The sequence below is a fragment of the Filicampus tigris genome, chromosome 16 (assembly GCF_054856515.1).
Source record: "Filicampus tigris isolate MCC_2025a chromosome 16, RoL_Ftig_1.0, whole genome shotgun sequence".
Classification (NCBI taxonomy): Eukaryota; Metazoa; Chordata; class Actinopteri; order Syngnathiformes; family Syngnathidae; genus Filicampus; species Filicampus tigris.
This window is the reverse complement of record NC_141232.1, coordinates 10,544,576-10,571,702: the sequence shown is the minus strand read 5'-3', so window position 1 is coordinate 10,571,702 and position 27,127 is coordinate 10,544,576. Positions and strand designations below refer to the sequence as shown.

General features: G+C 42.5%; 2 protein-coding genes across 3 annotated transcripts in view; both read left to right on the top strand.

Moving 5' to 3' along the window:
- The window catches only part of prkcbb (protein kinase C, beta b), a 76,392-nt gene extending 73,941 nt beyond the window's left edge, over positions 1–2,451 (top strand). Inside the window, exons 17-19 of one of the 2 annotated variants that reach the window (XR_015089991.1) lie at positions 109–169; positions 1,662–1,856; positions 2,120–2,443. Coding sequence is in view for 1 of the 2 variants with exons in the window: in XM_086054724.1 (XP_085910850.1) it covers positions 109–135 (27 nt within the window). In the remaining variant the exon portion in view is untranslated. Of the gene's footprint in view, positions 1–108; positions 170–1,661 lie in introns of both variants that reach the window. The other variant, XM_086054724.1, reaches the window with a different exon arrangement.
- A 3,742-nt stretch (positions 2,452–6,193) lies between these two features.
- Positions 6,194–26,331, top strand: cacng3b (calcium channel, voltage-dependent, gamma subunit 3b). The gene is made up of 4 exons (XM_086054725.1): positions 6,194–7,386; positions 21,606–21,689; positions 23,629–23,769; positions 25,752–26,331. The coding sequence occupies exons 1-4, from the start codon at positions 7,170–7,172 to the stop codon at positions 26,255–26,257; spliced, it is 948 nt and encodes a 315-aa protein (XP_085910851.1). The 5' UTR covers positions 6,194–7,169; the 3' UTR covers positions 26,258–26,331.
- Positions 26,332–27,127: the final 796 nt, after the last annotated feature.

Genomic DNA, 27,127 nt, shown 5'->3' with positions numbered 1-27,127 from the left:
CGGCCCAGATAACAAAGGCACGTCCCGCCACTCGCTAACACAAATCCCCACTTGAACGGCTTTGTGTTATTAGAGCACAATTCAAGATGCTGAAGTTTTGTTTTACAGGGCGTGGTGGACGCACGGATGAGCTGATAAGATGATGACTTGATGGAAGAATGAATGGATGGTAAGTGGAGAACAAGGAGGTAAAACAAAAGCAGGTTTAATTATCTTTGTTGTTTGAAATCTCCCAGGTCAACTTAAGTGGCAACCGCAACAACAACAAAAAAATCATCTAGTCTAAAGCTCTTCAGTAATTGCAACATACAGTATGAGGCTGATATCTAAATATGAAGCAATTTAAGAGAAGACCCCTCCACCTGGAAGCAAGCTTTGTGTGCCATATATCATGGCAGATATTTCTCCTAACTATCTGCAGAGAGGACCGGGCTTGCTCATTATTGTGTTATTAGGATGGGGGATGTTATATCTCCCAGCATATTGGTGATAATAAGGTGCACCTGCTTTGTGCCACGCTTCATTGCATTGGATGGCAATAACAGGTCCTCTGCTCCACTGATACTACGATCGAACACAGCTCGTATTCCGCTAAATGCTGCCTTTTAGTCATGACCGATCAGATTTTTTTTTTCCCCCACAGTTTACCTGGACAATGGTAAGGGGACACCTGGCCATTATTTAACAGGAATGAATAATAAATTAAGGGGTTTTTGTCGCAATAGATTTGTGCGTATAGTTCATACAGAGCGCTAATAAAACATTCTTTTCAATCTAAATCAATTAGATATTAAGAAAAGGTCCAAAATGTTAAAAAGATAAAAACGTGATGAGAGTGACCTGACCTCTGACATATGTAAACGTACACAGGATAGGCTAAATGCTGAGGAGGGGGCGGGGGGGGGGACAAGTGAGGGCAGAGGCTGTGAAAAGCGACATTGCAGCACACTGGAAGGAAGTGAGAAAGACAGAGATGAGAGAGGCAAAGTGACAAAAGCAAAAGAATCGTATTTATTTCATTCAGCGGATCTAGAAAATGCTCAAGAGCATGACGGAGAAGCTTATTGGATTTATTTCACACTCTCACTCTCACTCACCCACACGCAGCCCAACACACACTTTCATTAACCACAACATGCACTATTTCACTCTATCAAACCTACAGTATGCCTTCACCATTGATTCACTTTGCGCTTCCTCTCTTAATCAATATGTCAGTCTTTTGTCTAATCGCACACTCACTTCCACACATTTTCATTTCCCTTTTGACATGACCCTTTCCCTCCTTTACTGTAGTTATGCAAACACAAGCCTTGAGTAGTTGCTGGGTGAACAATTGTCAAATAGCTTGCTCCTTCAAATAACTGTAGCACCAAATGCAGTTCAGTAAATTACCACCCTTGGTCACTCGTTGTTCACGATTGTGAAAAAAAAATCTTGCCTTCCCATTGTGTACAGTATGTTTATTATTTATGGGATAAAGAAAAACAAACAACCATCACACAACAGAATGAGATCCAAGCAGTAGCAAAAATGATTGACATCAGTGCAGGAATGTGTCATACAGAGTGCTGTTTTTCATATATCGCACATCTCATGTTCCGAAATAGATTAGGCTAACCAATCCGATCTCTTTCTCTCTCTCTCTCTCTCTAATGCAGTGTTCGATTTAAGTCTGGACTGAGGAGATGATTCCCACCCCCACACTCCCCGTCACATACACACATGCACACACCTTAGGCCGTGTCTCTGGCCATGAACGCCATAAATCACAGCAATGACATATTAGCATCACGCCAGAATCATCCCACACATCACCATATGTCTCCTCTCTGGCCTGGAGTCATCCCCATCTGGTAACACACACAACAACACTGAGCGGAGTGCACACACACTCTTCCTCTGTGCAACAGTATGCAAGTAGCCTGCAATTAACAAGTTGGGGATACACAAAAGCACCCAAATTGCAGCACACTATTGTCTCCTCGCAGTATTGGTGTTTTGGGCTATCTTCCTCCTGCAAGCTGTTTATTGTTCACTGTCTGGTTTCTCTGAGGTTTGCTAGAGTGCTTCTTCATCTCATCGTCCTCCTCCCCCGCCTCCTCCCCCCTCCTCACAGTCTCAGAGCGCTGGCCTGAGGCGCGAGAAGGTTCCAGCTCACTGAGCACCAAGCCTGCAGTCGTACTCTCTTCAAGAACCAGGCGAGCAAGAAGGATGGGAGACTGTGTCAATGTTGGTTTAGACATGATGCCTCCATGTTGCAACTACGCTGGAGCGATTGCGGACTCAACATAACACAAGGTAGTCATTCGTTGTTTTTAAGCACACCGTTTCATGCGACGATTGCCCGACAAATCATGTTTTACATGGTAGCCATTTTTTATCATTCATTAGCTTCCCTAAATAGATTAAAAAAAAATGTATTGATTTTTTTTTTTTTATTAGTTTATCTCATTAAATCATTCTTTTGGGCCCAATTTACATATGCGCTTAACATTTTATTTTTCTCAAATAATTGGTCAATGAATTATAATTATTAATTGAAAATAATGTGATTTAAAAAATTAGGAAGATTCTTTTTTTGCACCAATTTAATTGTATGTCTTCCTTGTGGTAACTCATAAAAACAATCAGAAAGAAAAAGCAATCATCATTTAGCTAACAGATGTCTAACTGAAGGCCTGAGGCCTGACGAAGCCTAGCGCATCATTTCATGTGGCCCGCTGAAGCAAATTATGTGTGTAGCCTACCTAATGTTTCTTGCTCAACTTTGGACCAAAATTGCAAAGTCACATCACGTTTAACAATGTTGGGACATTGCAAGCATTTGTTGTCGCCAAAAGGCCTTCCTGAGATTAGTTGAACAGTTGAACAAACAATATTTCTTGTCTTGAGGTTTCAAAACCCCTTATACATTTGTTGCACGAATGTAATCATGTGACCCGGCGATTACACATGTGAAACCATACAATATGGCAACGATGGTTGTGACATGCTGCATTTGTGGTTACCACCGGTGCACAGTTAACTTATTTGTCAACCACATGAGTAAAGGTCAGGACTTGTTCTCATTTTTGCTCAGTTTTTTCATATGGCCAACAGTCAATTTTAATCAAAGACGGCTTCACATGTTCCTAAACGTATTTTTGACGCTGATTTCAAAATGTCTTTATTTTTACTGGCACATCAGGTTGTTGAGGTATTTTAATTTTTTGTTTTGAAGTTTCGCCTATAAAAGATTGTGCAATATGAATTTTACCATGCGTTGTAATTTATAGCTATGACATTTCTGGAAACAAAAAATCCACCTGTTGCTGAACCTAATTCTCAATTCATAAATATGACAAAATACTGTGGATGTATTAGATATTTATATTATTGTTGGTATATTATTATTTATTAAAGATGATATGCTAGAGAAAAAAAAACTAGAATCAGCTCCCAAACATTTTCGACAAAAGTTTACTTGCCTCCCTGCTTAAATTTGTAAAAAAAAAAAAAATTGTTGACCATTGTAATTTACATTTATGGCCTCGAAGTGTTTTTCATACAAATATTTACAGTAATTATGACTTAAATCTGCACTGCATGACACAGGTTAGGGATAGAGGCTACGTGTGTTCAAACTTTTGTAAAAAATGTGGGTGTAGTCACTTTATTAGGAACAGATCTCCATTGTTAATTAAGGACCCCGTGTAATGTGGATATGTTACTAAGTTTTGCCTTTCAGAAACTTTAGCCTCATGATCCTCTGTCTTCCTTCATGTCCTCTTCTACACTCCAGACCTCCATCATTCCTTCGGCCAGCCTCCTCCCTTACTCGCCCTTGCTCTTTTCGATTCAGTCTACCTCATATCTGACCCATCCCTCTCTCTCCTTTCCTCCTTATCCACTTCTTTTCCCTCCTTCCTTCCCGAATCGCTCCCACATCTCCCCTTTCCTCCCTCACTGTCACTCCTTCAACATCCCACCCGCCTGTCTCTCACTAGAGGTGGTGTGCCATGCTTCTCTTCCCGAAGTCATTTCTATGTTAATGAGTCTCATTGTGAGATAAGGCGGGCAGTGAGGGCCTCATGCATGCGTGCACACACACGTCCACGCTGCAAAGGTGATAGGACCTGTCACTGCTCTCTCTCTCTCTCTCTTGTTGATCTGCTCCTGCATTTATGTATCTGTAATCCCTTTATGTTCACTTTCCCTCCCTCCTCTGTGTTTTTGATCCGTTAAATTCCCCGCTTTCCTCCTTAGTGTGACAGCCGCTGTCAGTCAGAGCATCATCTTGAAGTTAGTGCACCAGACAGTCCGTTAGTTGGAGCTCTAAAACGGTGTGTCAGATTGATACATGTGCGGACTGTCTTAGATCTGTAATGGGAAAGTGGACAAAGACTGGTTTGCTGTGGCCATGGATGGGGCAAGTTTGAATGATCTGTTGAAATGACACACCATTGTCTTTTATGGGTGTCGCTTTTCAGGGCATCCGTTATCAATGTCAGCACAGTTAAATAGTCATTTTCAGGTTGACCTGCCATTTGTTCAGATTTGGAAACAGCTTTTTTCCCATTTTTTAAAAAATGATTTGTTTTGTTCCAGCCAACGTTTTAAGTAACTTTTTAACAGGCATAACCTCTGCAGTAAGATTTTAACCACACCTAAGACTAACATTATCATTTAAAACTATCAAATGTTAACATTTTATGGCGAATGATGTAAAATGGTGCAATGTGAAGGTGATTCGTGCCACAGATGCAGCTCAATTTTGAGCCACCTTGATTGAAGTGTAGGGTAGTCCAATATAGTGGTACATTTGCCTCACATTGGAGTCCTGGTTTGGAATCTCGGCTCGGGTCCTCCAGCGTGGTGTTTTCGGGCTCGATTTTCACAGAGAGGCTCTGGGGGGGAAACTGGAGCATCTTAATTTTCGTGCCGAGGCGACTCTAGTTTACTGTGTTTGGCAATTTGGCAGACCGTGTTACGCCTTTCTGGGAGTTCCGGTGGACTGAGGGCATTTTCTATTATACGCCACTGGCGTACATGAAAATCTAGTGACCAAAAGTGCATTCGACCTTAGACCAGATAAAAGCAGGTCAAAGTTGTGGCGCAGGTGCTCTGCCGCGATTTTGGTGGATCTGAGGCGCAGGCAGACGTGTGTGGTGGGTGTCGTCATGAATCATTCATAAATATGACAACAGCATGCATCAATTGAATTTATTGAACACGTTATTATTGTCATCTTGTAATATATTTTTAAAAGCGCGCCGTGACCCTACCACAATTATGTGTTAATTGTCACATGCACACCGACACACGGTCGGGTGTGGGAGGGGGTCTCCAAGTGCCCACTTCACTGCGGCCAATTTTACATCATCTGCAAGTGGAGGATTCTTGTAGTTCCTTTGAAATATACATTGAATGAATACAATACAATTGTCATGGCAGGAATAAAACAATTCCATGACTGCATGGAATTTTGAATTGTGTGATTTCAGGACACATCAACCTCTGAGGTTCCACTGTAACTATACAGGACTATATTTAGCCTTTTTTAAAGAATAAAATAAAACTAGATACAAAGATCCAGTGCTCGACGCTATTTGTGTTTGAATAGGCAATGCATTGGAAGGTTGAGACAGTCATATCTGTTGGACTGCTTGTGGCATACACAATAACAACGTGACAGTATGTTAACTGAACTGTGAAGCTCACGGTGCCTTGTGTGGAGACCGTGCAGGAGAGGAATCATTAAAAACGGTCCGTGGCTCTTTAAGTGGCGTTTCTGCTTCTCTCCCGGGTGCTATTCTTCATGCATCACTTGCTTCTCGCTCTCTCGCCCCCCCTCTCTCTCTCATCCTCATTCGTTCTCTCCCTCCTGGTACTGGATAGAACATAGGCGCAAACTCCTACATTCAGGACCGGGGACAGCTCTCCAGGCGCATGCGGCAGAATCTGGCGCCATCGTTCCAGGAGCGCGCAAAAGCGGCAAATGTGCACTTTGCCGCTTTAAGACGCAAACATTCTCATGACCTTTTGTCTAAAAACGTTGTTCTAGTTGGAGGCGTTTGCTAGAAAAACACACGCGAATGCACGCGCGCCATCATACAAGTGGCCTGTTTTCAGTCAGACTGACTGCTCATTGACACGAGCTCCTCCCCCTCGTTGATCTTATAGTCTTGCAAATAGTGGGCGGGATGATGAGCGTACCTCGTACGTGACTGGCTATTAACGGGCACGTTCCCTCTCTTGACCAATCAGGGTTGAATGGCGTGGCCCCAGGCGGACTTTGAGGAGACGCGCGGTTAGTTTTAGTTTGTGTTGGTTGGACCGAGGGGAGGAGGAGGAAGAGGAGGAGGACGACGACGACGAGGAGGAGGAGTAGGAGGAGGCGAAGGCTGTCACTGTTATTTTTCGCCCCACCGTTTATACCAACAGGCACGTTTGTTGTCAGGAGCGAGAATCTGTTCTCGGGCACCGGCGTGAAGACGTCTCCATTTTGGTGCCTCTTTGATGAAAAAAAAAAACAGCCGCTGTGCGTCCAGTGGATGAATCTCGACTGTGGATTTCGAGGTGGAACATGTCAGTGTGTCAACAGCTGGAGCAGAAAATATGACAAAACTCGGTCCACTTCCACAGTAGCTGACGTGTAGGCTTCGTTTGTTAGAAAAGCGGCGAAAAACGCCTACTTCGCCTTGTAATTTGGTGCTACAAGACGTGTTCTCCATATAAAGCGGTGAGTCTCGTTAGAATAAAAAAAAGAGAGCGAGAGAGAGAGAGAGAGAGAGACTTGTCAGTGGTGAAGATGCTCTCTGCGCCGGCTGCTAGCTGAGTTGCTAACTCCGGGAAATAAATGACTGACGAAGGCAGACGGTGTTGTTTTTTTTGGGGCTGAGTGAGGACCTTGTGGGCTAGTCGAGGACAACCGGTGGTCGTCAAATCTCCGGCGTGCGCAAGTCTATGTGTGTTCACTGGAGCTAGTGTTGGTGGTGGTGTTTCGATGCGCCACCTTCCCACCCTTTGCCACCTGCCTCACGGGACAGCAAACCTCGTCGACATGTCACCCCAGGAGCCTGTTTGTTAAATTGACCCTCTCCCCAAAATCTCGCGTGGAAATAGCGAGGGGGGAGCCCATAAGAGAGGAGGTGAACAAAGATTAAGCCCAAACAGGAGTCGCCTATATGAAGATGCTGATGTGTGACCGCGGCGTCCAGATGCTCGTGACGACGGTGGGCGCGTTCGCCGCCTTCAGCCTCATGACCATCGCAGTGGGGACAGACTACTGGTTGTACTCGCGTGGGGTCTGCCGCGTGAAAAGCAGCGGCGACAACGACACGAGCCGCAAGAACGAGGAGGTGATGACGCACTCCGGCCTCTGGCGGACCTGCTGTCTGGAAGGTACGTGACCAGTCTGGATGACCTGTGAGCGTGCGTGCGTGCGTGCGTGCATGCGTGTGCATCGTTTGTCTTGCACTCTCTTACGCATCAACTCCAGCAGAACCTTGTTGCATTCCCTGACGAAGCCCCTAGCTCAGTTTACTCGTACATCGAATAATTTCCCCCTTTGAAGTAAATTGAAATGCTATAAATCCGTTCCAGAACCCCCCAAAGCCACCACCATTTTTGTAGGGCTGAACAGTTCAGATCAACATCACAGTGCAGAAAGGCTGCAATTTGTAAAAACAAAACCAAAACGTCTGCTTCATTTAAGCCTGTCAGTATGCTTTTTTTTTTTTAAATATATAAATATGTGTACTGTATTTATTTACATAATGTCTATATTTTGCCATTATATTGTTGTAATCTGACCTATGATTTACTGATTTAAGGTTACACCACACTTGTTTCGTACAATTTCGTGAATGCTTAAAAGTCTGCAAGGCAGTGTTCACTAAGGTAACAACGCTTATTGAAGTATATAAATAAACCGTCTGACACCAAGTCATGGTTCATTTGCCCTTTTACCATCGGCCTAACCTATAAGACCAAAACATTTATGTATAGCAGCGCTGTTATGTAAAATACACTGGTACCTTGACTTGCTCATGACCAGACTTACAATTTTTTTTTAGATGTGTGGGTACATGCGTGTGCGGATTTGTTAGAGGATGAGTCGACGAGTCAACACATCAATGTTACCTCTAATGTTAAAGTCGATTAATTGCCAATCAGGTGTTTTGACATGAACAAATTGGGCGACTCGCTGAAATCAACAAGTGGTCTGTCAACGCAGCAAAACCAGCAGCGGTGCCTAAAGCATTTGGAAATATTTGACTAAAAATGAGACTACGAAATATTCAAATCCTCAAATAACCTCAAATATTTAAAAAAGCACAAGTGCAATGAACACCCATCTGAAAAGGCATCCACTAATAGTAGACAGCCGTCAACGATTTCACCAACTGTCCTTTTGTAACAGTGAAAAGACATAAAAACATACTGTCGAGTCCACTTAGATGACAAAACGAAGACAGAAACACAGTCGGGCGTGGAAGGACATCTCTAAGTACCCACTTCACAGCTGTCAACTTTACATCATTCGCAATTAGAGATCTTGCAGTTCTTTACAAACATAATTTGCGTACGTTAATTTTCTGCATGAACTCCAGCAAGTCCGTTATGCTTTTGCCATGTAGACCTTGCGCCTCTCCTGAGCTAAATTTAAAAGGAATGAGGGGAGCTGCTTTGATTCAATCCAGTCAACTGTGTTCACTGCCACAATGGCGCAGATGCCCATTTGTACCGGCACACGTCTACACTGGGGAAAAAAAGTACTTGATTTTCCGTTGCACATGATTAAAATGTGTTAAATGAATGCCTATCTGTTTTGAGGAAAACATGGGGAAATGACATAGGTTTACCACATTTTAATCTTGTGCAACCGATGTATGTACATGTTCAAATTAAGTATCCAAAGGATCTTTTTGTATGAAACGTCACCCATGCGCACAGTTAAACCGCGTTTGCGCTAGACTTGCACTGGTCACCAAAATAAGGCCAGTAATGTGTGCGTCGCTGTGTTCTGACCCTCCACATTATCCATCATTTGTGTGATCATTTTTCCTCTTCCACTCTCACACACATCGACAGCCCTATTACATCAAGTTGTGTGCACGCGTCCGTGTGTGTGTTTTTGACTATCCAATAATCCCTGTGAATCGGCCTGTTTCCGCTATCCAAGAACAGACAGCTGTTCACCCTTGTTAGCTTTTAGCTGCAGGTACAAAAACTGCAGTTGACTTGATAGGGCAAAGTCGTGATGTGTACTTGACCAAGCACGTACACGTCCATATGACAACCACATTCTCACTGAGCATATCGTAATGCCAGTTATTTGACACTAGATAGGAATCTGTTGTCTTTTTTTAACTTTTTGTTTAGGCTTAGGTAGGCATAGCCCGATTATCAGCTGGGCCGATTATCGGCACCGATATTTGCGTTTTTGACGAATATCAGCATCCGCCTTTTTTAAAACTCTGCTGGCCGATAATAAATCTATTTAAAAGTGTGGGAATCAAAACAAAGATATGTGAAAGTTTAACATTTCTGTCATTTTGAAATTTTGACATTTTCATTTCCTGTAGAAAACTACATGGAGCTATTGCTTAAGTTTTCATTTATCCTTTTTAAGACATGCTGACATCCCTGGGTGCTCCCTGAACTTTTTGTTAGAATTTTATGACAGAGATGTATATTGTCAAAAATTTCTTGAACTAATAGTTAAAAAAAAAAAATCCCCATTATGCAAACCTGAACCATTGTTCAATAAACATGTTTAAAGACGTTGCAACAAAGTTAAGACTACATTTTCTTTAGATTTTGATGCCAATATTTTTCCTTTTTATTGAAAATGAATATCGGCTCCAAATATCGGTTAATCAATATCGGTATCGGCCCTGAAAAAAAAGCATGTCAGTCTATCTCTAATTAAAGGTACCAGGTAGACATTAGAAAAGTAAAAAAAAAAAAAAGTATCTCCATGATACCGCTTTTTCAGGCTATCAAGTGCATGCCAAAGCCATAGGTGGCACTATAACCCCAACACTGTAACCTGTTAGAACATCACAGGCATTGTCATAAAAACCTGCACATCGTTTTTTTGTCTGACATATTCATGAACCAGTGTGTTATTTTCTATCGGTGTATGAGTAGTTGCAAGCGCACTTGTCTGACAGCTAAGAGGTCTGTAGTTTGTTCTTTCTTGTGAATGGTTTGCATGTTCTCCCAAATTTTTCTCTCTGGGTTCTCTCTGAATTCAACCACTGACAAACATGCATGTTCGGTTGCTTGAAACCTTAGCTGAAGATGTCAATTATTTTCTATTGCTAAGGGTCAGTCTGTCAACCCAGTGATTGACAGCTGGTGGAGGGTGGGAGGCAGGATACACCAGGAGCCTCCTAAATCAGCTAGGATTGGCTCCAGCTTCCCCGTGTCCCTGAACATTACAAGTGCAATTGTAAATGAATGACCTTGTGTTTATGTACGGCATGTCAAACGCTGTGTTAAATCCTGTCTTTGAGTGCTGTGATATCTCTATTTAATATGGCTTTTACGAGCAATCTTTGAGAGGGCTGGCTACAAACCTCACCTCACCTCACCTCACCTCACCTCGGTCTCACTTGCGAAGCAGTTTGTCACCAAGGTAATGCAAGAAGAAAAACTAACTCAAAAAGTCATCAGCGTTTAAGCTAGATGACCTTCAGGAATCAAAGGAAAAGCAAACAGAAAAGTGGCCTTTTGTATTGGAAGAGTTTATACTGTGTTACTCATTCTGAAGGAGGTTCATGTAACACCAATGGAAACTTATTCTCATAAACAATGATCACGTTTTACATTGTTGTCGTTTCTATTAAAGCCTCTCAGAATAGTTACTAAGAAGGGCCCTACCATTTTTTTGTTATTTTTATAACAGGTTATTTCAAGCCAGGGGATATTTCCTGTACTATTATTTCCTTTCATATGTTTGTGCGTTAAATATTTTATTTTCCAAGCGCCTCACATACAGCAGCTATTCATATTGACATAAAAAAAAAAATGTAATCATTCACCAGGGCTTGTAATTTCCTCTCGAATACTTGACTTTGAGCTGTCTTCGGATAATTTTCTGCATTGGCGCAGGTCAGCTTTGCATTGCCTCTAGATAAAATATGTGTGTATGTGTTTTGTGTGCAGCCAAACATAACCATCTCATTCTGGGGGGCAGAGGAGGCTATTACGGGGCCAGATGGCGCAGGTCTGAGGAGCCACTGATGCACAGACACACACTCTTACTCTTGTAATTGGATGAGTAAATAGACAAATTCAAGGATATTCCCAAGCTATCACATAAACAGAGCAGTGGGGGCAATACAGAAAGTTAACACAATGTCAGCACAATGTCAGCGTACACACACACACACACACACACACACACACACACACACACACACACACACACACACACACACACACACACGCGCGCGCGCACACCCCGGCTCACATTCAAAATGGCATGCAGCGGCAAACGTGCTCAGTCATGTACAAACACATAGTCTCGGGTCGTTACTGTTTTATCATTCACAACAGCCTCATAAATTGACAGGAAATTGACATCTGATGTACGGTCCATGTGGCTTCAGAGGAAGACTAAGTGGAACACAGAGAGGAGGGGGGGGGGGGGGGTAGTATCACATTTTGTGTGTACCGGTCTTCTGTTTAAAGCAGTCATGCATACCCACTGCAGCACTTTTTACCATGTCATAGTTTCTCCCCCGGTCACACAAGAGAGTGAAAAAAAATTGCATTTGTCCTCCGCTTACAAATGAAGTGAAGATAGTTCTACATTCTAATTTGGGCTTTTTGTGTATTACATTTATGGTTGACGCTTTCAAAAGTGACTGCAGTGTAAACGGTCAGATCGGCTAAACCCTCCCGTTGCGAGTCGGATATTGTGAAATTGTGTGGATTGAAAATATTATCGATACTAATCAAACAAAAGCGTATCACATATGTCAAAAGAAGAATAAAATTACAAAGGTGAGAAGCTCTTTCTTGCACAGTAGCCCTTTGAAACATTCTCATGCTTTCATCACATCTCAGATGGATGACTGTAATGCAGTTTATTTTGGAGTCAACCAGTCCTCCACCAAACGTCTCCAGTTAGCTGAAAATACTGCTCACCTCTAAACCGGAACATCAAAGAGGAAGTACATAACTACGATTCTATCCCCCCTCCACTGACTTCCTGAGTTCAAATTTGAAGATTATTTTTTGTCGTTTTTTTTTTTAAATCTACTGAAAATTCTGTGATTGATTTAATTCAAATCAGGAATCCGCCTTAATGCCAAGCGTAAATGTGCTGATCGTTATCAAGCAAGCACATAGCGGTTTTTTCCCTCCTTGCGCACGGTATGTATTGGATGTGGTGTTTGTACAGGTGTGCCGAGGTGATGAATGAGCACAGAAAGCCTGGAAATGAGCAGGGAAGGATGGAAAGGGTTTGGGGACGCAACACAAATGAGTGGAGACTCAAACGTGAATGAATGAAGCACATGGCTGGAGGAGAAGTGGAGGCTGCCAAGTGATGGATGAGCGGTGCATGGCCTCTGTTTGAGATGAATCTCTGGGGAGTGTTTGACCCTGCTGGAGACCACCTGGTAATAGAGAAGGTTTTTTTTTTTTGTTTTTTTTCTAAAAAGATAGGGACAAAATGATCACCCAAGTGGTAGAATGAACCACAAAGGAGGAGGGAGGAAAATAATTGAATAAATTAGAAATAGGCAAGCAGTCAAGATGTAGGGTGCTGTCTGCCTTGGATTAAAAAAAAAAAAAAAATCTAACTAATGGAGAAGGCGGGAAGCCGGCTGGGTAAAGACAGAGACAGTCTGTCTAAATTATTGTGTTAGATGAATGTGGGAAAGAAAGTGTTGAATGGTGTGAAAAAAAGCGGATAAAGATGAAGATAAGGGAAGCATCACTTTGCTAAAGATCGAACAAGAAGAGAAGGAAGAGCTACTGTCAGAGTCCCAAATAGTCGCACTCAATTTGGTGTTTTGTCTTTTTCCGTGTTATCTGGATCCAATCTTTTGAAGGATCGCAATGTGTTCATGGTTATTTCTCTGAGTGGGAATTTTCTCAATCGAGAGAGGAAACAAGGAGGTTGAGGCAAGAAAGAAAGGTCTGTGAGGGAAGCAGTTTCATTGTTGGAAATGTATAAAAATAAGAATTGTCAATAAGTTAGGGAAGCCAAAATACGATATGAAATAAATGAAGTATTTCCAAAGCTTTAGAGAGAGTCTTAGTCAAGGGAGTCTTACAAAGGACAAATCACAAGGGAAATGATGTTGAAGGGAGAAAGGTAAAAGCAGAGGAGTGGAAAATAAATCTCCTTTGGTTGAGCCTTGGGAATCAAATGATGGAGTGAGAAATGGCAGGACAAGCTGGATGGCAGAAATGACAAAAAGATGAAACCCAGGGTGGAAACGGCTGAGCAGAAATGGCAGGGAAGGTGTGTGTGAGAGTGAGTGTCTGAGCGATGTCCTCGGCAGCAAGAGTTGTGACTAGAAGAACACAAATTTAAAAGGGGATGTAGAGACTCGATAATTTGAAATGCTGAGTGTTGCGTGGCTTTGTCAAAACCTTTTTAGTTCCAATGCGGGGGGAGACCATTTAGTATTCTAAGTGTGCTCTTACACTAGCACTCAGTGGTTCATTTTAATCAAACTCTAGTTCGCCTTACTCCTCGCCTGTTAGCTCAGGCCTGAGTCAAGTCAACCAGGCCTAGAAGATGTGGTGCGGTTTCAGAGACGCTCATGGTTTGGGCGCGGTTTGAAAGAAATAGAACTGGCGAATGATGGATGCCAGTTGGGCATTTAGCGCCACGCTAGTGATGCCGCTCTTGATAGCATGTATATGTAAAATGAAAACTGAATAAAAGGTGTGCGAGTGAGTGGTTGTTCAAGTCCACATTTTGCTTAAAATAATTTTGGATAAGTGACCATGAATGTGATAAATAAGCAGTGGGAGATGGGATTTGGAGCAAAAAACTGGAAATAGAAACCCGGTAAAATAATATTGCTTGATATTCTGATTAATATTGTGTTTGTGGAAAACCAATTAAGCAGCTAAATCCATCTGTTTTTATCCATCTCAGTATGCGGCCATTTTGTTGCACACTGTCGGCTGAAAATGACATCACAGTTGCTCACCTGAGAAACTGTCATGTCATTTTCAGTCGACAGCAAGTAATGAAATGGCTGCCCCCTGATATGGATAAAAACAGGTGGGGGGGGGGGTTCCCCCAGGCGAAATCAACCCAACATATTTTTTTCCAGAATATGTTCTATGCAGGCCCTCTAGTCTAAACATGTCATTCTGATTAATATTGCATTTGTGGAATATGAGAAATCCACCCGTTTTTAGCGAGCTCAGGGGGCGGCCATTTTGTCACTTCTGTCGATTAAAGATGACATCGATGACAAACCCTAGCAACCAATCATGGCTCAGCTTCAGAAAACAAGTGAGCCGTGATTGGTCGTTATCTGAGCCCTGAGGGTCTGTGATGTCATCTTCAGTCGACAGAAGTGACAAAATGGCCGTCCCCTGAAATGGCTAAAAGTGGGTGCATTTTACTGCTTAATTTATATCCCACAAACACAATATTAATCAGAATGCCCTATTTCAACTAGTGGACCTGCATAGCACATATTCTGGAAAAAAAATGTTTGGGTTGACTTTCACTTTAAGAGAATCATTCCATAGATCCCAAATCACTTTCATTTGCGTTTTGATTGTTGGCGGGAACCGCTAGAACTCTTCTCTTGTGTTGGCAGGCTCTAGTGTAGCGTAAGTGAATGATGAGTTTTACACATAGTAGTTGTGTTGCTGTTTGAAGTTTGTTAGATATTGAATATTCAACAGATCACTTCACTACCAAGTGAATTGTTAATGAACCAAACATGAATATGCATTAGAAGGGCTTGTATTTTCTGTCGGGAATGTCCCTACACATGCCAGAAAACGCAAAGGTCACACAGCAGCTTGTCTGAAAAACGTACTTTGCCTGCCGTTGATTTGTCTTTACTTGAAGCAAATTGTAAAGTACAGTGAGAGGAAGCCAAGGATGAGTGAAAATCCATTTATTAATGCCCGCATGATAAAGTCCCTTTTGTGTGTTGTGTTACTGTTAAAATGTATTCTTCAAAAGAAGTACAGCATAACCCCAGTCTGCTTTTGAATGGAGGGAGCCCAGCCAAGGGGTTGTGACGAGAACATTTGGAACAGAAAAGTGTTTTGGCAAGAGAGGGGTGAATATGTGTGCTTGAGGATGAAAAAAGCTGAAAAAAAAAAAAAAATGGGGAAGAAAATGTGCGATGTGCATCCAAGCACAACGCCCCTCGCTCCCTTTCATCAGCCATCACCGTGGAAACTAGCTTCTTCCTGCCTCTCCCTCTTTCCCTCTCTCCTGGCTCCTCTCTCCTTCTCCTGAAAGAAGTAATCAGAGAGAGAGCGAGGTAGACGCACATTCGGAGAGAGAGAGAGAGAGAGAGAGAGAGAGAGAGAGAGAGGAAGTGGTTCCGTCACCCACGCTGAGCTGTCAGAGGCGCTCGGAAGAAACAAGCGGCCCAATTTGCTCTGCCTTTTAACTTCCTTTTCCTCACCCTCGCTCACTCCATCCTCGGCGGCTTCTTCTTGGTCATGCGTGTGTTTGTGTGTGCATCTGGCTGGTTTGGGTCGCGCGCAGCTTTTGGAAGACACACCATCTGATTAGGGACAGCTTGGAGGCATGTTATGCCTTCATTAGTGAGCGTTATCAGTGGAGGGGAAGAGATGCGACAAGAAAAGGTCCCTTGCTGGATTTTTGAACAGATGTTGTTTGCCATCTTGACTCCCAAAGCAACCAGGTTGGGTGAAAGTAATTATATTATTCCAGTGTTTCTATGAGCTTCACCAACTTTTATGTTTGGTGTTTCATATTACATCATCGTATACAGGACGGCCATATTTCGGTTCATAGATTTAGTTGATTCGGAGATTTAAATGATTGAAAATAGAATTCATCCGTTCTGGCCCCAGAATGTGTGTCGTTAAAAATAAATCTACTCACACTCACTCCTTTAGCCACATCAGCTGCCTTTATTAATTCTTTGTTCTTAAGAATAGTACAACGGGGTGGATTTCACCCGACCAAATTAAAGCGGAAGGCCAACCCAAACATTCTTTTCAAGAATATGTTCCCAGCAGGCCCACTAGTTGAAACACGGCATTCTGATAAATACTGCGTTTGTGGAATTAGTGTTAATGCACTCGTTTTTAGCCATCTCCGGGGGCGGCCATTTTGTCTTCTGTCGATTGAAAATGGCATCACAACTGCTCCCAACGACCAATCACGGCTGGCCTGTTTTCTGAATCTAAGCCGTGAATTGGTCGTTGTGAGCAGTTGTGATGTTATTTTCAGTCGACAGAAGACAAAATGGCCGCCCCCGGAGATGGCTAAAAACGAGTGCATTAACACTAATTCCACAAACGCAGTATTTATCAGAATGCCGTGTTTCAACTAGTGGGCCTGCTGGCAAAAATATGTTTGGGTTGATTTCCGCTTTCAGTAGCAAACATAATAGCTCTCTTGTTTTCAACAGTAAGCACAATTAGGCTTCTTAATCACATTATCCTTTTCCTTTTCACTAGTGGTGACCCGGATGCGATGGGTCAGAGAGAACCTTTCCTCCCCTTGTCTTAGTCCTTGCAGTGAAGTCCTCAAGAGCGGGTCGGGGGTGACCGATGATCTTTTCGGCAGTTCTGTCGGTTGCAGTCGGATTTTTTTGGTCTGTCTTTGTGGCAGCACCAGAAACCAGAGAACCCACACAAGCATAGGGAGACCATTTACCTCCATACGGAAAGGCTCATGTTGAGATTTTTAATGCGGAACCTTTTGACTGTGTCGCTGCTTGTGTGACTTCCACAACACAATTGGCTTGATGTTTCCCTATTTCATTAGTGTTTTGTGTCTTTTAAATAATTAAACAGTTTGCTTGTACGACTTTGGGTGTGTGCGCGCGTGGTTGTATGGGCAGGGAGAGAGTCATATCAAGGGCACGCAGCTGGCACCTCATCCCAAATGTTGGAACATTTGGGTGCACGCTGTTGTTTGTTTGTCTTCTGTTTAACCTTGTCCGGAGGCTCTGTGTTTGCTCGCTTCCAGTGGTGTAGCGTTGCTGCTCTGCATGCGTAGCCGTGTTACTCTCCAGTAATTTCACAAGAGAAACCAACAACGCTGATGCGTCGTGACCTTTCTTTGCAATAATAAGATGGTGTTAATAATGCTGTAAGGCAAGAGCCATGCCTCAAATGTTTTTCTATGTGGCCCCACCCACTTTTGGCCCCATACATATCTTCTACCACTTGTCTTGTTAAAGACTGATTGATGGGCAAAAGGCAAACCTCCCTGGATTGGTCCTGAGTCCTTTACACACAGCGCGTAGACCGACCACGAGGCACACGTACGTTGCCCGAGCAGGAATTGATTCAATGGGTAGTTCAGCTGTTATCTGTATTTGATGCACAGTTAGCTAGCCAGCTATGCCTACACTAAGAAAATAAATATTTCCATTGGATAATCCGCTGGCGTCGCTGCTTTAGAGCGCCTCGTTGTTGGCCGTGAGCACATACACAACGTGCAGAGAAAAGCAGAAGACTGAGGAAGGGGAGAATTTTATTTTTCAAAAGTCCGACTAGTCTGACTTATCAGTCAGAGCGTTGACGGGGGCTTCACGGTGGCCTGGCCGCTTTAGAGCGCCTCGTCGAGGCGTGCAAAAGCCATGACATGATTCGTCTACTATGAATACCACACAATCCATCCGTTTTCTATATTGCTTGACTTCATAGGATGGCGATGTACATATAGACAAACAGCCATTCACGTTCACATTCAAATCTTTGGGCAATTGAGAGACTTCAAACGTGCATGTTTGTGGAATGTGGGAGGAAGTCGAAGCATATGGAGAAAACCTACAGGGGCATTTATAATATCTTTGTTTTCATCAATATACTTTGGTCATGATGACGTCATGTCTAATGAAAAGAAATGTCCAATTGAGGGAACTTGCATGTTCATGTGTTGTAATACAGCCAGGCAGACAAAGCGGGTTAACTATATATATTTTTTTTGGGGTTGGTTCATATATAACAGACAATCGAGATTTTAGATCATTTAATTACCCGACATGATTCGGCGTGTACTTCCGCCTTCATCAGAGTCCGCGGGTTAACGTTACACGTGAGATGAAACACTCGAGCAGAGGAACACAACGAACTCTCAGCTCTATTCTCTGAATCCCATAATGCCATCGTGCTGCCCTCGGGCCACGCTGACCTTTGGGAGGCACATGTGTCCAGATAGATGTGTCCGCTGCATTTTATGTACTCTCTGTGCAATGCAGAGATGACATGCACTTTCCGTTTCTATTCTTTACGATCGCTGTGTGTGCCTCAGTTGTTCCTGATAGAAACACAAAATAACAATGGAATAGTTGCAGTCTCATGCACGGACATCATCCAGCACACCGGGCCTTAATGAATCTTTCATTTGTGTGTGCCCGCACGTTCATGCTAGCATCAGGAGGATTCAATAGCAATCCGTCCACTTACAAGTCAGGAGGTGTAATGAATTTCCAGACCGCCAAAGCTGTGATTGATGATTCCTTCTAATTTGATGCACCCAACAGGAACAGCTCACTTGCCTTCTGTGACATCACACTACTGCAACTTTTAACATCCAATCAAATGAGGCCTAAAATGTAGCATTCAAATATGTAAACCATTTGCCCAAATATTTTTTTTTAAAAAGTAAGGTCGGCTAATTTTCTTTTATATCATGGTAGAGTTTTTATTAATGTGCATATATGAATTGTGTCCTTAAACTCATCATAGTGATGTAGAGATAAGAAATACTGTAACTTGATAGAAAAAAAATACTTTCCATTTCATCAAGGTCCTTGCATTTTTTTTCCATTTGTTTTTTTAGTTTGAATCTCCAAACAAAACAATCTAATATTTACACTCATGTAGTGAGCATCGTGCTTGGATGGGTTGGTAAAATGAACATTGTAGCAGTTCAACTCCTGCCACTTGGTAAAGTTGATCAAGTTACATATGAATACATTCAAACTTCAAAAACTTCAATGACACAAACTTAGTTGCGTTGTTGGGAGTCATGTGGATAAACTTTGCCATCATAAGTCCTTTATTAGCTGTACTGGCAAACGTTCCTAAATGCCACCCAAGTATAAAGAGAAGAATACATCTTAGAGACGTTATGGCCATGCCAACAACGGGCAAATTTTGAATTACTCTCTTAATTGTAGCGCACCAGCGTGGATGTCAAAACCTATTCATTGAAGCGAAGGTGATTTCAGCTTGCACAGATGTGCAGCAGCTGTCTGCAGCAGCAACAGAAAAGTGCAAGACATCAAACGGGGTGTCAGATGCACGGCGTCAAATGTTTCGGTCCCATTTAATGAGAAGTCTCAAGTCCGTTAATTAGCTTCACATGGTGTGCACTTTAGCTTGTTTCCTCTGAGCCACATTTGACCAATTACTGTGGTTGCAGACATTTGCAGATTTGATACTTCCAGCAAGGAATCGGGCCTTTGTTCAGAGAGGGAATTAAATCAAATGATCTCTTTTGCGAAGCTTTGAATATTGAAAATTTGGAATATTGACGATTTGACGCTTTAGCCAACAGCTGAAAAATTGTCCCTGTGTGAAACGATTTTTGCAACAAAAAAAAAAAAAAGAAAGCATCACACTGCTTCTGGAAATGTCTGTGCCTATTTCAAAGACGTAGTTGTGGCCTGTTTCAAAACTAGCTCAGTACAACTCTGGAATGAGTGGCAAAAAAAAAAAAAAAAAAGAAAGAAAGATACTGAGACTTTTTTTTGGTTGTTCTTCTCTCACATTGGGATTTATTTTCTAGTCCAGTAACAAGAATTACACATTGTGCTCCAAATGGAGCAGGATGGAAAACTGTAAGACACATGAATGATCAATTTAAGTATAGATTAACGTCCTCTCGTTCATATCAAAAGTCTGCTTTAATTGTAAACACGGAAATCCTGAAATGTATCAGTCGGCGTAGCCACCGCCAGTCCATAACTTCTTCTGCTGGATTAATCATCTTGTGGAGGATGTGAAGTGCGAGAAACTCTTCATATGCAAATGCACCAGCAGCACATTTCCTTCCGTTCCTCTGCCGTTCTATCGCCAAACCTCTTTCACAGGCCTTCCTCTCTCGCCATCCTCCTTCATCTCACCCCCTCAAACCGTCCCCCCCCACATCGACACCCCCTCATCGCCTGTGGCGTTGACCATGTGTGAATGGGACAGGATGATGGGGAGGAATTAACTTAAGCCACATGCGGCGAGCGCGTGCACACATTCCCACCTGTGAGCGCGCTGAGGGATGCGCGCGCCAGCACTGGAGGACTTCCACAAAGGAGGATGAGTCACTCTCCGGCTGACACGAGGCGTGCTCGTAGCATCCGCAGCCCAGTCGATACAACGCAAACACACACTTCCCCCTGACAAACACAAACACACACTGTATGAATAATCCAGAGGCTTTCACTTACATGCATGATGGATATTGTTCAAGTATCACTTTAATGAGCTTGGTAGCTTTGTGTAGGCACACTTAACTGCTTTAACATGTGTGTGTTTGTTTGGATTCGCGTGTGGGTGCATGCGTGGGGCAGGGGAGGAGAAGACTTTTCATTAGTGTTTCCCTGCAAATAGCCTGAAGGTTACCTGTCCGCTATCATCTCTTTTTCTGCTCTTTTGCTTTCTTTCTTTTACGTCTGATCACTCTGTGAGTGTTTTTGCGTACAAATGGGGCTAGTTTACTTACGAGTTTAATTATTGCAACCTGGTAACTCAATGTATGGTGTATTAGAGGTGCGATGATTAATCGACAACTAATCGTTTATCCAATTTATTGGTAATTATTTTGATAATTGATTACATCGTTTAATTTGAAATTGCCCAGGTACTCAGAATTTCAGTCTCTCAATAGGTAAATGGTTTTGTAAATATTTGATAGCATCCAATTTTACTTTGGAAAACATTGATCAACATTTTTGCCAATTTTCTGATGTATTACAAACAAACCAGTAATTGAATCATAATTATTTTGTTTGTGCATTTTCTACACTGTCCGTTTGAAATAATGTTCTTTTAATAAAGGGATGGAAAATTCAATTTGAAAAAAAAAATCTAATTCATCGATCAATCATCAGAATAATTGGTTGTTAAAATAATGGTTAGTTGCACCCCTATCGTATATTAAAAAAAAAAATTTTTTAAATGCAATAAATTGAAATGCCATTAATCCGCCTTTAAGTGCACATTTAAGTGGGGTAGCCTAGTGACTGTCGCTCAACTTTTACTACTATTTTTTCCTCTTATACCCGTTTACAATATTCCAGAATTTTACCACCGGTGGAAAAGTAATGGACTGGAGGAATAAAGCATCCAGTGAGATTGAACATAATTAAAGCCTAGAAATCAATATCTGTGTTTTACATACAGTTAATGGCAAGTTAAACAAAAGCTATTTCACAAACACTCCTGTTCTCCCTCTCCAGGAACCTTCCGAGGTGTGTGTAAGAAGATCGATCACTTTCCGGAGGATGCCGACTACGAGGCCGATGCCGCTGAATACCTCCTGCGTACGTTTATTAATAAACACACATCACGTTGCACCATGTATCCATTTCAACAATGATAAACTGTCATAATGACATCGAATTCCATTTTCTGTGACTTTCTCCTAGCAGGACAAATGTGACATGCTCCTTACTGTACATGCATCATTTGACAATATGTTTATTGATGTCATTGTACGTTGCAGCGGTGTACGGCAGCAGCTTGTAATACTTTGCTCGAGTGGAAAACAATCATGATCTCACAATGTAATCATGCATTAGAATGATTATGAGCATACGTAGGGATGAGAACTAAAAGCAAAGGACTCGCTGCATCTAAGCTTGACAGGCCTGTCGTACTAACAATTACTGATTGGACGGTTGCTTTTCGAGGCAGCGCGGACCAACAACATCAAAGCGCTGAAGAGATGGATAGACCACTCTTATGCTGTCCAGGCTGAGATAAATGAATATTGTTTTCTACTCTTTCCCTGCAAGGTGAAAGATTCTCATTGGGAAAGATGCATAACCCGAGAGCAAGTGATTTAACCGTCGTACATGCTTTTATCAACAAGTACGGTTTGTTACAAAGAAAAATGACAAACAACCCTGTTATTTCCACATACATCCATAAAAGTATTAGAGGAGAAAATGGTGGGAGGATGCTTTTTTTTTTTTTTTCTTCTTCTGATTGTAAACTGTAAAGATGGATGGAGAAGAAAATATTACCAGTAAGAGGGGGAGGGGTAACAAAGGGGGGGGGGGGATTCAGATGGAGCTTCTTTTTTCATTGCTCCACTGAACACAGAGCAATATCCCCAGAGGCCTACAATCCGAGCACAAGCCTGAGAGCCGGCCAACCAATAGGGAGCCAGGACCTAGTGACCGGCATTTCATTCAGCCCAGGGGTGTGGGCTACGGGGGCGGGGCCTGTATGCTCAACCGCTATTGGTCACCGCCCTTTCAGGAAGGCTGTTCATGTTTTGTAACTCAACAAAACAGATTTGTATTCGGTTTAGGATTGTTTTCGGGCAGGTACGTTTTGCACGCGTAAGGCTTCAACACAACTCAGTCCAGTATGACAGGCTGTTTGCAGCAAACCGTCAGTATGTCATCACACTGAGTGCACATATGGGATCCTGACAAATATTTCTCATTATTTGGTCTGCATATGTGTCAGTGAGTCTCTCCATCTGGCTTGGTATTATCCATTTCCCCTTTCTCTCTTTGCTCTGCTTTAACATGTTCAAGATGCTAGCTTTGCCAAGCTTGTTTTGTGGGCTCCATTTTAACCAAATGATCTCCGTCCTCCAGGATTTTGCTGCTTAACTCATTTTGCACAAATGCAATGCTAATCAGCAGAGTTGGGCATTTTATTACAAATTGAGCATCCGTTATTCATCATCTATCCGCAGCGTGGGTACCCTTCCGAAACGGCCTATAGCAGGAATCTTCGATCCTGTTCCTCGAGGGCCGGTGTCCTGCCTGTTTTCCATCCCTCCCTGCTACAGATATTCACCAAAGGTCTGCAGAAGCTGGATAACGATCCTGCTCATTTGAATCGGGTGTGTGTTGCAGCAGGGACGGATGGATGGAAAACAGGTAGGACACCGGCCCTCGGGGAACAGGATTGAAGACCCCTGGCCTATAGTATTATACTAGACCATATACTGTACTATAGATTCCGACTAAACTACTTTTATTATTTATCATCTATCGATGATGTCATCGATTAATTGACTTCAACTCAACTTTCATCACACTAGCGTCAACTGCGAAAGAAAAAATCTCAAGTGGACTCGTTAAAACCTTAGCATTCAGTTTGAAAAGCAGCTCAGGGCGCTCACTTGTGTACGAGTAGTCATCAGTGGAGGCATTGTGACATCCATTGCTGCTATTTTGGTAACCTGTACTGTGGGACTGCCAAATTTCATTAAGCAAACAGCTTGTTTGAACCCAACAGGTGCAGTGCGTGCCTCGAGTATCTTCCCCATCATGAGCGTGGGTCTGCTGTTCTTGGGAGGACTCTGTGTGGCCGCCAGTGAGTTTTACCGCAGCCGACACAACGTCATCCTCAGCGCAGGAATCTTCTTTGTCTCCGCAGGTCAGTGTGCGCTGCAAATGTGTCCCTTAAGTGGCATAAAGTAGGTCTACTCTTTACAATAAGAAGAATCTTTTTCTGCTACACATTTCTCCTTTTCCTGCTGCAAATGCCTTTTTAGTTTACATATTATTGTCAAGTTGATTCCCTGTTCAAATGTGCAAATCGAATTGTTGCACTCTAGTCTATTGTTCAGATGCTCACTTCTAAGTTATTGGAGCATGAGGAAAATACATTGACTGTAGTTTGTGCTTCAGTTTTCCCTTCTCACCTTGTCATAAAAATGAACATCAAAATAAGAGCCTGAAAGTATAGTAAATGCATTTTCTTGTAATATTAAATGAATCAAATCATATTTGTGAAATGAGCCCAATCAATGAAAATACCATTTTTGTTTCCCATAATGAGCATTCAATTATCATAATACTCATTTTAATGCAATATTGCCATTTGGAGTACGCACAAATTAGGGCAGAACAATTAATCGAATTCAATAGATATTGCACTGTAGGAGAATCCAATTTTCAATTTGCAAAGGCTGCAATTATATACATACGTGTGTATACTGTATATGTATGTGTGTGTATATATATATATATATATATATATATATATATATATATATATATATATATATATATATATATATATATATATATATATATGTATATATATATATATATATATGTATATATATATATATATATATGTATATATATATATGTATGTATATATATATATGTATATATATATATATATATATATATATATATATATATATGTATGTATGTGTGTGTGTGTGTGTATATATATGTAGATGTGTTTCCATAATTGTTGTAATCTGATTTATGCCTTATTGATTTACGCCACACTTGTTGCTCTCTAATTAATTTCATATTCAAGTAGAAATGAGCATGTGTGTCTATAATTGGGTGGTGCTGAACAGCCACATAGATTTAGCAGACTCAGCTCAAATAATTTAGATGTGTTGAGGATCATTCAAAGCTCACAGAGGAGAAGGCCTGTGGAGTCAGATTGTGGAGATTGGCCACAGCAGCCAATTGAGATTTCAAGCACGCGTTGATACAGCCGCACATCATCAGCCTCTGACTCGAGACACCTACGATATCTCATAAACGCACACACGCCAACACACACATCTGCTCTTGCCCCCGACACACAAAAAGGGCTGTAATTGCTGTTCAGTGGGATGTGGAGGGCCCCACTGGGGTTTTGTCGTAAATTCTTGAGGCCAAATTGGTAATTATTTACCACAAAAGTGTGCGGCTGATTGTGTTTAATTACAGCCAGCTAATTGTCCCCATTCTGTACGTTCCACCACACTGCATGAGCACTGTATTCTGGACTAATGATATGGAATAGGAGAGACCAGCTGTGTGTGTGGGGGGGTGGGGGTGGGTGTGTGCGTGTGTGTGTGTGTCGTCTCTTTCCCCTGCTCCATGACCGCTCTCCTTCACATATTTGTTGTCTGCATTTGTTTTGACTGGCTGTCTGTCACATCACTTGTTTTACTTTTTGTTGTTAAATCATCTTGCTTTATCTTTGGGTCCCTTGGAAGTAGATAACGAATGAACTGATTGGAAATATATTTGCAAACTCACAAGCTGTAAAGTCAAAACAATGTCTTTGGCAGCAATTTAAGTAGAACATCGACAATCCCGTTTAACACATTTACTGTAAATGTAGTTATTGTGCTTATACAGGATTTTCTCCCAGAAGACAGGATGAAATTGATTGCAGCTGTTCACATTGATTTTTACATGTGACCTATTTAAATCAGTGGTTCTGAATTCACATTTACGCAATTGAAGATGTCCTCTAGCTAAAGTTAGATTTTGTCGCCTAACTGAATTGACCCCGCCAAATTCTCTCTGCTTATTGAAGACCTCTGGCTTAAACTTCGGCGCAAGTCTACCGCTTGTTTCTAAGTGGGTTTTTTTTCTTTTCTTTTCTTTTCCTTGCAGGCCTCAGTAACATCATTGGAATTATCGTCTATATTTCGGCCAACTCAGGCGATCCGGGCCAAAGTGACAGCAAGAAGTCCTACTCCTACGGCTGGTCGTTCTACTTTGGCGCTCTCTCCTTCATAATGGCAGAAATGGTGGGAGTGCTGGCGGTGCACATGTTCATCGAGAAGCACCGCAAGCAGCGGGCCAAGTCCCGCACGGAGCTCATCAAGAAATCGGCCTTCAGCCGCATCCCCTCCTATCGTTACCGCTTCCGGCGCCGCTCCAGCGTCCGCTCGTCGGAGGTCCCTAGCCGTGATGCCTCGCCGCTGGGGAAAGTTGGTTACACAGGGCCCGGCGCCTCTGAAATGCCCATGTACACGCTGAACCCACGCGAGGCGGGCAACGCCGCCACCAAATCCGGCCTCGGCGGCCTGCTCAACTCTGAGAGGGATTTCCTCCAGAGTAGCACGCTCACTAAAGACTACGCAAAGGACCCCAACCGCAGGACCACGCCCGTCTGAGAGGTGTCGCCTGCAGATATCAACCGATCACAGTAGCAAAGAGGAGGAGGCTGAGAGAGGGAGTGCTCGCTGAAGCAGGCAGGGGGACACACGGGGGTTAAAGGGGGGGGAGCGGTGGGTACACGGGGGTCTGAAATACCTTGACTGTGAACTTTTAGCCTTTGAACTGTGAATCCTGAGCCCAGTGAGCATTTCAGTGTGTGTAGCACGAGCCGTTTGGATGGAGAACTTGTTCCCATCTCCACTTAACCTCATGTTTCTGTAGTTGGCACATTCATTTGTTCTATTTAGGATCAGCTTCGGCTCATTCGGGGCTGTTTTAAAAATGAGATCGTCCCATCTCACGTGGTTTGCTATGCCGGCAAATTCTCCTAAAAGGTGAATGAAGAGGGCAGGGGAGGACCTCTGCCCGTCTTTGGTAGCAGATGAGTGCAGCATTCGTTTTCAGTTGGATTGACTTGAAAAGATCAATGAAGGATGCATTTGTCCGTGTATATGTATATACTCTATGCTCCTTTTTTTATTGCTTTAATCACGGACTGGCTTCTGTCATGACAGAATATACCGAAGGTGAATTGAGGTCATCCCTGGCGAGGTAGCTCTTTTTATAGTTATCTCTGGTCAGTTGTCTGCTTGTTGGCTGTGTCAGCGCTTCCAGATGGTCATTTTTCGATCATTGGTGCTTCCTTGTACTCTTTTTTTTTTTTTTTTTTTTTTTTTTTTTTTCCCCCCATATATTTATTTCCTCACCGTCAGCGTCTTCGCTTCCCACCTACCACATTTGATCCGTGCTGCTCACCTCACCTCTTCACTCTCGCCACTTTTCGCCCTCTATTTTCCACACTAGTCTTCCATCTGTGTCATTGATAG

What these genes read in the sequence shown, in the direction of transcription:
- cacng3b (XM_086054725.1), top strand. Translation starts at nt 7,170, where the DNA reads ATGAAGATGCTGATGTGTGACCGCGGCGTCCAGATGCTCGTGACGACG. An exon ending in TGCCGCTGAATACCTCCTGC is followed by an intron (nt 21,690 to 23,628) that starts GTACGTTTATTA and finishes TGAACCCAACAG; the next exon opens with GTGCAGTGCGTGCCTCGAGT. An exon ending in AATCTTCTTTGTCTCCGCAG is followed by an intron (nt 23,770 to 25,751) that starts GTCAGTGTGCGC and finishes TTTTCCTTGCAG; the next exon opens with GCCTCAGTAACATCATTGGA.